The sequence below is a fragment of the Penaeus japonicus genome, unplaced genomic scaffold (genome assembly GCF_977035675.1).
Source record: "Penaeus japonicus unplaced genomic scaffold, GWHDUDI00000001_assembly GWHDUDI00000006, whole genome shotgun sequence".
In the NCBI taxonomy this organism is placed as follows: Eukaryota; Metazoa; Arthropoda; class Malacostraca; order Decapoda; family Penaeidae; genus Penaeus; species Penaeus japonicus.
In genome coordinates, this window is record NW_028234408.1 from 26,835,739 (window position 1) to 26,850,738 (window position 15,000).

The following is a 15,000-nucleotide window of genomic DNA, read 5'->3' on the forward strand; positions in this document are numbered from 1 at the left end:
GAAAAATTCCATCTATTGCAAAGATGACCCCTGTTAACCCTATTTAGCTTGGCACTGTTAGCTCTCGAAAGTAGCTTCCCTTTATTGGTATTAGTCATGTTGCTTGACTATTTGACTATTTAGTAAGTGTTTCATATTTTTGGCTGTATATAATTGATTCAACCAGAGTTCTCTCATAGGCTACAAATGTTTTGCATTTCTTTTGTCGACTTTGTGTTTTCAAGTTTTTATATTAACTTTACTTGCAATGTCCTACAAACTAATATGTTCTCCATGTGCTTAGTAAGCCCTCTTTAAATATGTGTAAAAAAATCATTTTTAGCGAAATCAAACAAATAAATTTTGTATATCTTCTTATCCTGTATTAATGCTTTAACTGTAATATATACTACATAGAATGGTTTTGGTAGTTCCTTTCTGGATTATTTCAAGTGGTATTCCACATATTGTGCTTATTTCTCACCCTTTTCCTTGAAATAGTTCAAATTGTCAATATCCCACCATGTTTTAGCTTTAGCTTAATTTACATTTGATTTGACCATTTAAAATGATATAATGCAATCTAAAGCTTGTTCAGTTGATTTACAAGGTTTTTCCTCTTACAATAATTAGAATTCATACTGCAATTCTCACTCCAAATAACAACATTGGAATTATGTAATGATCGCATATTTGGTAATGCTTTGATTTTTTAAATTAATGTATATTTGCTATAATCATAGTCCATGAAATGTTGACTCCTTTCTGACCTTGATACAGAAAAGGTGGTTGAAGTGATATTGGCATATATTACTGAAAACCTTTACATATAAATAATATCAAAACCACTATCTTGGATGGACTATTGCTCAATTGGCAAACATTTTTTTTTAAATCCTGCAAGATGATAGTGACATTTGGAAATACGTCTAGTAAACAAAAGGCTCAAGGATGATCGCACCCTTGACATTCTCAGTATACAGTAAACACCCAAATAACCTTAAACCATTGGCCACAGTACTTTTGAATTACTTTATACAGCCTTGTGTTGGTATCATCATATATATGGCCTGGCTCATCCGCATCTATGCCTATTGCTTGCCTTGACAACAAATGATGCCATCCACGACCAATGGGTTAAACAAATAAAAAAGTCAAGTATACAAATAGATACAAGGCCATATTCAGTAGTCTTATTCACACATTTAATGTATTAGAAAAGGCTTGATAAATGATTTGATATGTAAATAGACTAAGGCTGGAATAAGAGAGTGTGTCACCTTCTGATTTATTTTCCAAAACAGCACAGAACCTCAAACTAGTTTTGATGCAACTTTACTGTCAGTGTTGCATCAGATACCATCTTCTTGGCAGCCAGCAAATGCTAAGCCCTTCAAGTAGCTCTCTCTCAATGAAGGTTACTGAGTAGCAACCAGCATTGTAAGTTTCTCATTGAGGCTCACATTCACCTTGGTAAGTTGAGAGAGATACATCACCATCAACAGATCCTGGAAAGAAATCATTGTAAGTTGAAGATATTTATCACAGCAGCATAACTTCTAATGAACAGTTTGTTTATAGATTTGAATTTGAAAATACCAAAATGAAATAGTCTTCTTACAAAAATACATATAATAAATTTAATGATAATCATATCAAATGATTCTATACTCTTTATACTACACAAGTCTTGTTAATTAATTAACCCATTGCTGACAGAGATAAATTTGCTTGCCCAGCCTCCAGGATAGGTTTTATTTTAGAGAGAGACTGCTTGAAGCAATATAATCTGAATCATTCCACTCTCTTTCAGTCATTCATTGTAAAACTAGAGCAGTTTTTGTGTTTTATTTTTTTGTGTGTTTTATTGAGTTTCGACACTTATATGTGCCATATGACAGGCTCTCTCTATCAGTGCTGAAGTTGACTAAAATTGTAGTATATTATCCATATTAGCTCATTATTTTCTTTATACTCAATGTGATAGAAGTATTGCTGTTTTATGGGAGGACAAAAGGCAACTTTATTTTTGCGTATTTTTGTGCTGTCATGAACGAATACGAAACATATAACTACCTACAATAAAGATAACAAGAAGAGGTAGGGAAGAGGAATGAAACCTGTGCTTGTGACTGTGAGTGCCACAGTGAAAGGCATCCATATTGGCACAGGAGCACATTTAAGACACTGTGGATTGAGTCACCTTCCTCTTCTCGTTCTGCTTGCACATCCTTCATCGGCGGTACTTTGTGTGTGCCATCGCTCTATAGAGACAGTGCTTGCTAAAGACTGTGGATGGGTGCCATTCAAGGCTCTCTCTCTCCTGCTGGTGCTAGGAAAAAGTGGTGCCATCTAGGTTTTGGACATTAACCCTATGACGACGGTGCGTCACACCCGTGTGACACAGCCAAACTCCCGATGCCGGGGCGTCAAGCCAGTATGACGATTTTAATGCAATATTGCAATCGCCCAGCATTGGGGTCTTCGCGTAGCGAGTGCCCCGTTGGGAAAGGGTTAAGCTAGCACGATATTACAGTAATTATAGTAATTATGACTGTAGTAGCCATCATCACTCATTCCTTTTTTATAGCAAAATAAAATAGCAGTGATCCAAAATCCCCGAACATTATGTACGTCATGACGCCCGTCGTCAGGCCAAAGCTCCTACGTCATGTATGTCATGACACCTGTGTATGTCATGACATACATGATGCAGGAGCTTTGGCCTGACGACGAGCATCATGATGTGCATGACATTCGGGGACATTTGCTCACTGTTATTTTATTGTGCTATGAGTGAGGAGTGAGTGATGATGACAATTGCAGTCATATTTACTATAATTACTGTAATATTAAGCAAACCTAACATCCAAAACATAGATGACATCCATCCACAGTCCCTAGATGAAGATATGCAGGCAGAATGGGAAAAGGAAGATGACTGAAACCATGCCCAATGTCTAAAATGTGCTCCTGTGCCAATAGGGATGCCTTTTACTGTGGTGCTCACAGTCAAAAGCATAAGTTTCCTTCCTCTTCCCTACCTCTTCATGTTATCTTTGTTGTAGATGGTTATATGTTTCGTATTCACTCATGACAGCACACAAATATGAAAAAATAAAGTTGCTTTTTGTCCTCCCATAAAACAGCAATACTTTTATCACACTGGGTATAAAGAAAATAATGAGCAGATATGGATCCTACACAACAATTTTAGTCAACATCAACATTGATAGAGCCTGTCATATAGCATATAAAAGTCTCTAAACATGATAAAACACACAGAAATTAAAACAAAAAAATAGCTATAGTTTTACTAAGACTGAGAAAGAATGGGGAAAGTCAAAGTATGTTGTGTGAAGCAGCCTTGCTTTGAAATAAAACACATCCAGGAGAATGGGCAAGCAAATCTATCCCATCTGCAATGGGTTAATCCTAAATGAGGGTAAACCATATTTTATAATACTACACACAAAAGAAATGCAAACCTCTTAGCTTAAGAATCAGAGTATCAAACATAATGTACAATCTCTAAAATTAGGATATGATTTTCATTGAAAGTGGACAAATGCATAGGAAATAAGCACACCCTGGAATTCTGTAGTCATGAGATTTTCCAAATAAAATACAAAGAGTATTTGTTATATGAGACGTAAATGCAACGAATGAAATCATGTTTCACATTTTATAATTTTACATACTTTCATGTTTGTGTTGAGCATCTCTTCAAAGTCATGTGCAGACATCTTAGGAACCCTGTTCACAATCTTTGTCAGCTCACGGCCAATGTAATTGTCTGCTTGGACTTTCCCACTTAGGACATCATCTACATAAGCTGTTAATAACACAAATAGTTAACAAATGTCTTTCCAATTTGGAAGAAATAAAATATCATAAATGAAAATAATATATGGCAAGAAACTTTGGCATCAAATTCTACAAGCCAATATATGACATCATATGTGACAGAAGTAAACTTTCAAAATCCACTTACAAATAAGAATATCCAAGGCCGATTCCATGTTTGTTGTAGCTTCCGATATCTGATGAAGATCTGAGGTTGGGTCTACTATTCTGGGTCGGCTGTACTTGCTCTTCTGAGCAACATTAGCTGCAAGAAAAGGCAGGTGATCCATATACTACAAATTATGTTTCTTTTCAAATAATTAAAACACACAATGTTACACCCACATTACAAAATTAAGTACTATGAACAAACAAGTGTTTTTATTTCCAACAGATGTATTTGAGGAAAAAATATCTGCCTTCAACTTACCAAAATGTTTTTGTAAAAACATGGCACAGCATGCATTTTCATAATGCCAATTTTAAAATTTGATTTGGTAAGACATGTTTATTCACATAACAAAGTAAATCTTGTAATCATTAATCTCTTTGTGAAATCATTCCTTCTCCATCACACACAAATGCCAAAATAATCCATTTACTGAAAGATTGTGACTTACTTCCAACAATCTCTGGAGCATAGGAGACTGTGGAAACAGGAATTGGGGCAAACATTGTGCCTGGAGTACGTCCTGGAACACCCATGCTGGCACTTACGTAGGCCTAAAAGAAAAAGGTATTTATCAAAAAAATATAAATATAAAGAGAGAAAGAGAGAGAAAGAGAGAGAAAGTGTAAGCCACCTGCTGGCACTAGTGCCATCAGTTGTAAACCGCTTGCTGGCACTGTTGTAACCACCGGTGCCACTAGCTGTAAGCCATCTGCTGGCACTAGTTGTAAGCCACCAGTGCCACCCACTTGTAAGCCACCCTACTGCTGCCATCAGTTGTACAGCACCTGATGCCTTGTTGTAGGTCAGTGATTAAGAGACAGACATTCACATGCCATGGTCTTTATTGTGGACTGTTAACCCCTTCAACACGAGGACGCGTATACTGCGTCCTCACAGCGCTTGCGTCAAACCCGAGGACACGTATACTGCGTCATGGCTGAGTTCTGGTGGAATTGAGTTTTCTTTCTTCCGGATACTGTACGAGATCTTTCAGAATAGAGGTCGGATATGATACGATATATTACTTGACTTTCATTGTTATTACATAAGAGTGGGATTCGCTTATACCAGGGGAGGCATGGATGGGCCCTGCTAGCAATCATTTTATTACTTATTTATGGAACATTTTGTGAAAATATAAAACATATTATGATTAGTTTACCATACTATTTCAAATGTTTTCTTTGGTCATCTGAGTGAGGCCTCCCACCAAGGTCACTCTTTCCATCTTCCTCCCAACCCATGTAAATAACTTGTCACATGCATATGGGGGAAGAGGTTAACTATGCATATTTTGATATATAACACATGATGATTATGTTGAGGTTTTGGCTTAAAACTGGTCATATTCAATGGTGACATTTAAAATTTGGTGCGCGCTGGCAGCTTGGATACGGTGTGAGGGGCATTTTCTACTGCCCGTAGTGAAGTGGTTAATTACACCAGACCCTGGCTGAAGGCCAGAGGTCAGAGCGGTTCGCTTTAGTCTGTCTGTCTGACCTCTCTGTCCTGAACTGTCTCTGTGTTCCTTGTGTGTCCTTAAGTACAAATTCTCAGTCACTTTCTACGCCTCAGGGCTTCCGTTAGCAAGCACAGCTGCCTAGAAAAGCTTGTGTTCCGAGGCGGAAACGAACACAGGAAGAAGGATGCGTCAGGTCAAGACATACTGCCATCGATATTGCATTGAATTAAGTAGACATACATGATCAATGTCTTGTGTCATATATTATCAATACCAATGCCTTACATCGGGGAGAGAGAGAGAGAGAGAGAGAGAGAGAGAGAGAGAGAGAGAGAGAGAGAGAGAGAGAGAGAGAGAGAGAGAGAGAGAGAGAGAGAGAGAGAGAGAGAGGAGAGAAAGAGAGCTAGAGATAGAAAAAGAGAGAAACCAAAAAACATCTACATACACTAAATGTTCAAGAACTGTGTTTTTTACATCTGTTTCACAAAGTCTACATATAATTAGAAAAATACCTTGATATTCATACGGCCTCCATGTAGAGTGGTATCAACAGTAAGGTGAATTGGGTTGGATGTCACTCGTGAATAATAATCGTGGATGAGAAGAGAGTGATCTGTGATCTCATGACCTGTTGCCCACCATCCAACTATGACCTCACTGGGGTTCACCTTGCGATGTAACTCGTACATGTCTTTTGCAAAGTCCAGTTCCACTGCGACCTATTATAAGCAAAAGAGTAAAAATAAAATGAGATTCAAAATGACTTGCAATTTTTCAACTGAACAAAATTTGAAGATTAAAAGGACTCCAAATAACACTTGCTTTGCACTCAAAACATTACTTAAAATTGATTTTAACATTATTTGTTATATAAACTTTTAAAAATATAATCAAAACAGAAAATATGAATCATTTAAGGAACGAAGTTACCTCTTCTTTGGATTCATTGTGAGGAACGCAGAAACAATTGGTAATCTCTACTGCACCCTTATCTACTCCTATGGTACCTGAAAATAAAAGGTAAATTTTGAGTGAATACTATTCATATACAACTATAACAATACAAAGTGGAAAATATCTATTATAAAAATATCCTACTGACATGTTTTTCTACTGATGGATATGGTGACTGTGAACTGTTTTTGCTAAGCCTACAAACAACATAAGCTATTTACAAATTACATCCTGCACTCATCTTTCTTCACTTTCATTCTGCTAATTGTATATAGAATGGGAATAAATATTTTCCTTTAATTTTCTGAATATCACCGCGTTACAAAATACCATAAAAATGTTATCGATGGATTCCTCTCAACCTCTACTGTTCATATATAGTGGAAATGATGAGTAATTCCACCCCTGGACCCCACAATCTGGGTCTCTTTTTTTGAAATTCAAACATGGCTGTGTTTACGTATTTACAGCTAGCGACAAGTTGTGGACAGGAAACCCCCAATGAATTACCTGCATGCGCTGTTCTCTCGATAGATGGCGCAATATTCCCCATTGTTTACAGTATAATTATAAAGTGCCCTCTATTGAGTGGTCGTGTCATCGGTCCTAGTTTCCTAACCTGAGGAATATATGGGACGAAGACTCAGTTGCTGTCATCATAGCGTAGCGTGAAGGTTATTTGTGGTTGCGGCATTTTCATCTACAGAACTAATTACGCATCATAAGTATCACGAAGTGCCCTGCATAGGGGAGGTCCACAGGGGGGTGTAGCTCCCTCTTGGCAAAGGTTAACTTCAAAACTAGGCAAAGTGAGGTAAGTAATTGGGTTAAGCTTTTGCAAACGAAATATGTACTGAAGTAACACGTGGTAGCACTATGTGCCTTAAAAAGGGGAGGAGGGGCAAAGCCCCCCCATTGGCTAGGGCTAACTTCAAAACTAGGCAAAGTTAGGTAGGTAATTAGGTTAAGATTTTGCTAACTAAATATGGCCGGAATTCATATTTTACCCCGAAATTTCCCTGATCTACTTCATGCCCTCCCCTACTATCGGGACCCAGATTGTGGGGTCCAAGGGTGGGATCGCTCATTATTTCCACTATATATGAATAGTAGAGGTTGAGAGGAATCCACTGATACCACTTTTGTGGTATTTCGTAACATGGTATTTTTTGGAAAATTTAAATAGTTTAAATAAAGTAAATGTTCAAAGAGTAATAGAGAACACAGCTAAGGGAAATTTAATGGTATTATTGGATAAAGACGCAATCACACGTAGCAAAAAAACAAACATTTGGGCATGACGTAGTTTTAATTATGACGTAACCCATAAAAACTCTTTTCTTCTGGAAACAAAAAATAATTGAGATATATTATTTTGAAAATAATTAAAAATGATTAACAGGAGAGATGATTCCACTGTCTTGACAAACATCTGACTGAAAAATATCGGCTCTGCGCATGCGCCAACCTCCCGCGCCGAGGTATCGATAGAAGGCAATACTGTCACGTGATAATAATAGCACCAATAGGGAAACAATAGGTCTAACCAATAAAATGATCGACCAATCACAGACAATTGAACATAGAGTCTGGGTCCTTGCTTGAATTTCAGAATCAGTTTCGAGATGGCTACATTGTGTGCAAGATGTAGGTACACTCCGTGGGAATTCATCAAAGTTTTTTATAAAGATAACGCTGCATCACTGAAATTATTACGTGACCAAGGTGCTCTGCCAATGGAAATGGAGTGCAAAAACTGTGAATTACACCCCAGCCCCTCACACGCCTCCAATTAAGGTAAGAAGTGGTAACATTCGAAGATAAAAGTCAGATGCTACGAAGTGCCCTTGGCTAGGGCAGGCTAAAATCGGGCATTGAAAGTGAACCTGCCACGCAGTGGTTTAATAAGGGGGGGTCAAGGGGGTGTCCAGGGCAAACCTAAAAACTAGGTTAGGTTAGGTTAGGTTTATAGGTTGGGTTTTGATTACGCAAAAAAACCTTTAAATTTCGCGCCAGAAATCGTTAGTTCCGTATCGACAGTGGAGTGTGTGTGGGGAGGGAGGGGGGGGTGTAACTCAGCAACAAAAGGTTTCCGATGGAAATGAGTAGCGAAACTGAACAAAACAGAACGAAAACTAACAGAAAAAATATTGTGTCGTGCCTAGAGGGCTTGTTGCGTCTTTATCCAAATTAACCAGTTTTATTGCACAACTACAAAATATGTAAACATGGTATCTATCTCTAAGTGTGTCTAGTGAAACTAGCATCATTCTAAGTCTTCAGCATTTCAATGCATGCAGTTATCTTCTCTAAAAAGAAAAATAAACAAGCATGTCAATAAGTACAATAATATTTCTACTGTGCATACGTAATAAGACTTTCTGACGATTCCTTCCCATGTGGACCAAACCTCCGCTCTCCAACCCAATATAAACAAAAACCTTACACAAATAATACCTAATATAACAAAGCTAAAATCTCTCCTAGCACAAAATAGAAATGTAGAGTAACGGCGAAAAAATACGGTTTTATCACAAGAAAGGGAGCAATCAATTATTTATTTCGAGTCAAAACAATTCGGTAAACATCTGTCCATGCACCGGTATGAAATCTCGGAAAAAATTATTATTTACCTATTGCGAACAGCCCTTTCGGGTATCTATCAATGCCTTACCTAGAAGGGTGCCGATTACACGATGTGCATCTGGATTTCGTCTTTCGTAAGAATCAACAATACTAAAGAAAACCACAGGGTGGACCTGGGCCACGAAGTTGAGCGCCATGTTTGTGACGGAAAGAATGGTCGCTTTCGATACAAAGACTCGTAGTTCTCTCACTCCCGTTCTCTCCGGGAATGCGACTTGATATTCATTCTATAAGGGAATAAGGATGCGTGAATAGAAAACGTACTCAAATTCTTCTCTTTATGAATCTTTGATACGCATTCTCAATATTGCACAATTTCATAAATGCCTTAAAATACATATTGTAATACATATTGGATAATTCTTTTTGAATGTCGGTAAGTAATCCAGAAACTAGATTTTGGTTAATAAGTAACAACTGATATCATATATTTTTATAGAACAAAATAATTCTCGTGATATAATGTAATGAGGTAAAAATAAACAAAGAAAGAAAGACGGCAATAGCATAGAAATTTTCCTTTTGCTTTCCCCAGCTTCAGCCAGAATCAGCTGGAAGATGACGTCAACTGTCAGGTAGTGCCAACATGGCTCAGAAGAAACAGGAAAATGAGATTCTGCGGGTTTTATTATTGTGTGTTTTGTGGTACCTGGTGAGCTCCAGTAATAATGTGGTCGGCAAAACGCTCTTGAATGAATTTCCTTACCCTATGACTGTAACTATGGTGCAGTTAGTGTCGATATCACTGTACAGCAGCCCTGTGTTGAGATGGATGGGCGTCCGGAGAAGAACCGAGATCAGCTGGAGTTATTATAAGAAAATCGTGATTCCATTGGCGTTTGGAAAGTTTCTAGCATCTGTCTCATCCCACGTTAGCATATGGAGAGTACCTGTTTCATATGCACACACAGGTAAGGAAATTAGACCACTGACCTTGACAGGGGACTTCGGTGACTGGCAGCATTCAACAAGTTGGATGGCAGTTCCTTTAGACAATATGGGTTCAGTTAAAGAAGTTCCTGCTCACAAGTATGAAGTTCTGGTAATGATTACAGTGTTCTTTCTTTATATGATATTCGTTTTCTGTCGCAGATAATGAAATCATAAAGTTTTGATTCAGTGTTCCTCCAATGACATAGGAACTGCATATTAATATCAGTTTTTCTTTTGGTACTTGATAGTTATCACCCACATGGTTGATCTTATATGAAGTCAACAGACACTTCTTCTAATTTTCCCATTGCTAATTGAAAATAGTTATTAGATGTTTGAATTCAGACTTTGGTGCTGTGTTAACCTCTAGTCGATAGTCCCAAATAATAGACTGATACACCTTGGCTGTAATATCCAAAAACAAAAACCATTATTGGGTTACACATCAATCATCAAGCCAATCATAACAGTGGTTTCATCTCACTTATTCTGTTCATTATTTTGAACCTAAATGTTTAAAACCAGTTTAGTCATTACCAATGCTGGAGCTTGGACTGATTCCTGGTGAATTTTCTGAATAGTGCTGCATTACTAAATACCACAAAAGTGGTATTGATGGATTCCTCTCAACCTGTACCTTTCACATATAGTGGATATAATTTGCTATTCCACCCCAATACTATCTGGGTCCCAATAGTAGGGGAGGGCATGAAGTAGATCAGGGAAATTGTGGGGTAAAATATGAATTTGGAGCAAATTTCTTGTGCAAAATCTTAACCTATTTACCAACCTAAATTTGCCTAGTTTTGAAGTTAGTGCAATGTGAGAGTTATTCATGGTCGCAGCATCATCTACATAAGTAGCTCAAAGTGCCTGAATAGGAGTGGGGGCAAATTAGGTAGGTAATTGTGTTAAGATTTTGCATAAGAAATATGCCACAAATTCATATTTTACCCTGTAATTTCCCAGATCTACTTCATGCCCTCCCTTACTATCAGGACTCAGATTGTGGGGCAGAGGGGCAGAATCGCAGGTAAACTTGACTATATATGGATAGCACAGAGTGAGAGAAATCCTTTGATACCACTTTTGTGGTATTTAATATCGCAGCACTATTCAGTAAGTTTACCTGATTCCTTTATTGATTGTAAAATGCAAGGGAGATCTACAAGCTCTAAGTTGCCAGTATGGATATGAAGTTTTATTGTCCTGTGCAGAAGCATAAGTGCTGCAGAGATCTACAGCTGTACTCTAGGACATTTTCTGCATGGTGTGACTGTGTTATGTCCACGTTGTGTGAATGTTGTTCCTTTTTCTCTATCTGTGGTCCTGTTCTAGATGATTAACAATACATCTTTTATACCATTTCATGTAGAATTCTAATGACTAGTTAGAAATCACCATAAGAGATGATTCTCCAGTAAAATTTTTGATTATGCTAATGATTCTTATAATGACCAAATATATATTTTGAAAGCTTGTTTAGCTGTGATTAGAATGAATCTGATGCTTATTTTTACTGCAAACCTTTATCTTCCAAGTTAGCACCCCCCTACCTCTGTACCCAACAGGCTTGGGGAATCCGTAGAAAATCAGGGTTTTTGGGTTGGGAGTGCTTCTGTAAGATAAAAATGCAAAAGATGTGGTTATTTTACAATTTAGCAACTGTGGCATACTGTGTGTACAATGATCGCAGTTGCCTCTGGGCTTACACCATGACAAGAAGCAATTTTTTGTAGGAAGTTTGAATATGTTTTTTTTTTTTTTTTTGTCATTTCTTGTCTACAAAATCCCCACATATGGCCTTACCTAACTTCACTTAATTCCGAGACTAGACCAAGGCAAGGGGGGCTTTCCTTAGTATTTGGTTCATTATTTAGCAATAAACCTTTTGAATACATTATCAATGTGTATCTCTTATTGCTAATGTATATCCCATATTCTAAAAACTATAGACAAATTGAACTTCCTATAATTTTTATTTTTTATGATAGCCCTTTTCCAAGTGTAGTTGATTATTTATCAATGTAGGAGGAAAGTCTTAAGAGCTGCTGTGAGTATTATATTTCCAAATCAAGTAGATTCATTATTTTCAAGTTTTGCAAGAAATGTCATAGATGAAAAGTGTCTCAGATTTCAATGACTTGTTGATACCATACACTATTAACATTATCCTTATCTTAAACTATAATGTTTCTCCCTCAAAAAATAAAATAAAAAGCCCAAGCCTGGTGGAGGTAGGGGGTGCTAACACAAAATTAATGATTTGTGAGGTGAAAAACTTCAAATGTATGCTACCTATTTTTTAATGAACTTATATATTACAAATAGATTAGTTCTTTTTAGAAATATGTCTGATTTGATATATGTCTTTTGACAGTTTTTATTACTGTTGTGTACCCTTCTATACAAATGTAAAGATATGAGTGCACAGAGTATAAATAGATTAACAGGCAAAGATCTAATCAAGATTACTTGTACAATGTAACTTTTTTCTCATAATGATGTTGGTGGTGGTTCACCCTGATCCATTTGAAACTTGCTGTGAAACCTGCCAGTGATGCAGTGTTAGCAATTGCTGTGGCCTCTATGTTTTTGATGCTCTACCAAAGGCCATTAAACTTCCACCATGATATTCTGTCAAGTTGGAGTTTGGACTGGTTCCTTCTTTTATGAGTATCAGCAGAGATCATTTGTTTTAGAGACAGTAGTCAAAACTTTTTCAAATTTTGGCAAAGATGGTCATTGAGCTTAGTATTAATAAAGGGGACTGGACTTATGGATTAGCAAAGGTTATTTTTTAGAGGGACAGACAGGTATTGTATTTAGATGTTTATCTTCCACTACCAGTAGGTGTTTATCTTCCACTACCAGTAGGGATATTCAGTAGGCATATGCAGATGCTCTCAATAGGGCCATAATTAAATATGATAATTGAATTTTATGCATGATTATGTTCTGCATATAGGCCAGGTATTCAGGCCATTTCAGGGAAGCTTTAGATTAAAAATTGAATAGATGGTTATAATAGGCCCAATTTTTTTTTTATCAAATCCATAGGAAAAGGTGACAGAAGCACCTGCCTCAATGTCAGTGGAACCCTTTCACTAGTGTTGTTACTCTATGGGACCCTAACCCCTGTGCATACTCCATACATAGTCGTTAACATAACTATGAGACGCTTCGCTTTTCAGTTGTATGTCTTATCCTTATTGACTAATAAGATCTGACATTCTGTGATCATACAAATTTGCGAAGGTAAAGAGAATTCAATAAAAAAACTTCTTTGAATGTGATCAGTAATGTGTCATGGAACCTTGGGATTGTACGGAATAGAGCTTGAGAACCACTGATCAAGGTCACGGAGGTAAAGCAGAGAGTATATTGACAAACATATCCGCTCATAGGTACATTATCCTCACAGCCAATCAGAGGGCCTCTCTTTCCTTGCCTGAATGCCACAAGACCAATCTCCATCTCTTGCTAAGGTTGTCAATGTACGCCTACTCTTGCACTCAAATGTGTAAGCCTAATGCTTCGGGCTATTTGCCTGCTCTGGTCGTGGCCAAGTGCCATGCTCTCGATCACCCAGTGTGCCAGCCAGAAGGAAAACCATGACAAAATATCTTGTCCCTGGTGGCTGGTCCTGCCACCACTTGGCGTGATATCTTGTCACCTGGCGTTAATGGGTTAATTTGCTTTCATACCTAACTACTTTGATGGAGTTGATTCAAAGCAAATATAAACCAAAATTCTCCAAGATCCAGTTGTTGTGTTCATATATTCTTATACATGTTACTTGCTTCACTTCAGTAGAAAGAGTCAGATTTGATGTAGATTGTTGTACTTTAATCTGGATTTATTTGAGCTTTCTGCATAGATAAGTACTTCAGGAAGGGATCTTTTCTAGATTTTTATGTTTTCCATTGATCTTTGATGTAGGCCCCTTAACGAGCACTAGCTGCATGGTGCTTCAGAAGGATTTCATTTCCTTCATATGCAATACCAGAGCAAATTGTGTATTTGTCCTTATTTTGTGTGTACCTGTTGTTGTATACAGTCAATATCAGCGAGGGAGATCAAAATGTGATAGGATGTCATTGACTGGAGCGAAATATTCTCATGATGTGATAGCATGTCATATAATGCAAATCAGTTAAGAAGTCCCTTTCACCAATCAGATTTTTTGATAACTATATCCACTTGTATTCATGATCTCACAAATTTCCAAACACCTGGTAAATCAAAATGTGTAATATTATACATAACACTGATGTTAGAATACCAAGTTTCTTCATATGCATTTTGTGCGGATGGGTGTCATGACATACATAACACATGAGTTATTAGCCTGATGACAGGTGTCATGACGTACATGGTGTTGGGGGGTTTTGGATCACTTTATTACTTATTTTATTGTGTGAGTAATGAGTGAGTGATGATGACAATTGCAGTCATATTACTTTAATTACCATAATATTAAGCAAAATGGGTTTTATTTAAAATCCAAAACCTAGCTAGCACCACTTTCTCTTAGCACCAGCTGGAGAGAGAGCCTTAAATGGCAATCATCCATGGTTTCTAGGAAGCACTATCTTTAGAGAGCAATGGCACACAGCAAGTTACCAACCTCTTGCTATAAAGTACTGGCAATGAAGGATGTACAGACAGAATGATAAGAGGAAGGCAACTCGGACCATGCTCATTGTCTATAATGTGCCCCTGTGCCAGTAGGATGCCTTTTACTGTGGCACTCACAGTCATAAAGCACAGGTTTCCTTCCTCCACCCAACCTCCTCATGTTATTTTCATTGTGGATGGTTATATATTTCATATTTATTCATGGCAATCCACAAATATGAAAAAAATTAAGTTACTTTTTGTCCTCCCTTAAAACAGCAATACTGAGTACATAATAAGTAATGAGCTGATATGGACCCTAAACTACAATTTTAGTCAACAGCTGTATATGACACAAATGTCTCTCAATACATGAGAACAAAAAACG

The 15,000-nt window shown here is 37.3% G+C and overlaps 2 protein-coding genes across 3 annotated transcripts in view; one reads left to right on the plus strand and one right to left on the minus strand.

The window, feature by feature from the left end:
- Positions 1 to 1,255: 1,255 nt before the first annotated feature.
- On the minus strand, positions 1,256 to 9,200 carry eIF3f1 (eukaryotic translation initiation factor 3 subunit f1). Its single transcript, XM_043035014.2, has 7 exons — positions 9,088 to 9,200; positions 6,390 to 6,466; positions 5,972 to 6,178; positions 4,446 to 4,548; positions 3,974 to 4,090; positions 3,681 to 3,814; positions 1,256 to 1,487 (listed from the first exon to the last, which is right to left on the minus strand). The coding sequence occupies exons 1-7, from the start codon at positions 9,194 to 9,196 to the stop codon at positions 1,398 to 1,400; spliced, it is 837 nt and encodes a 278-aa protein (XP_042890948.1). The 5' UTR covers positions 9,197 to 9,200; the 3' UTR covers positions 1,256 to 1,397.
- A 416-nt stretch (positions 9,201 to 9,616) lies between these two features.
- The window catches only part of LOC122265623 (solute carrier family 35 member E1 homolog), a 20,809-nt gene continuing 15,425 nt past the window's right edge, over positions 9,617 to 15,000 (plus strand). Inside the window, exon 1 of one of the 2 annotated variants that reach the window (XM_043035010.2) lies at positions 9,617 to 9,970. In XM_043035010.2, the coding sequence (XP_042890944.2) occupies positions 9,646 to 9,970 (325 nt within the window). In that variant the 5' untranslated portion in view covers positions 9,617 to 9,645. The remainder of the gene's footprint in view (positions 9,971 to 15,000) is intronic. The other variant, XM_043035011.2, reaches the window with a different exon arrangement.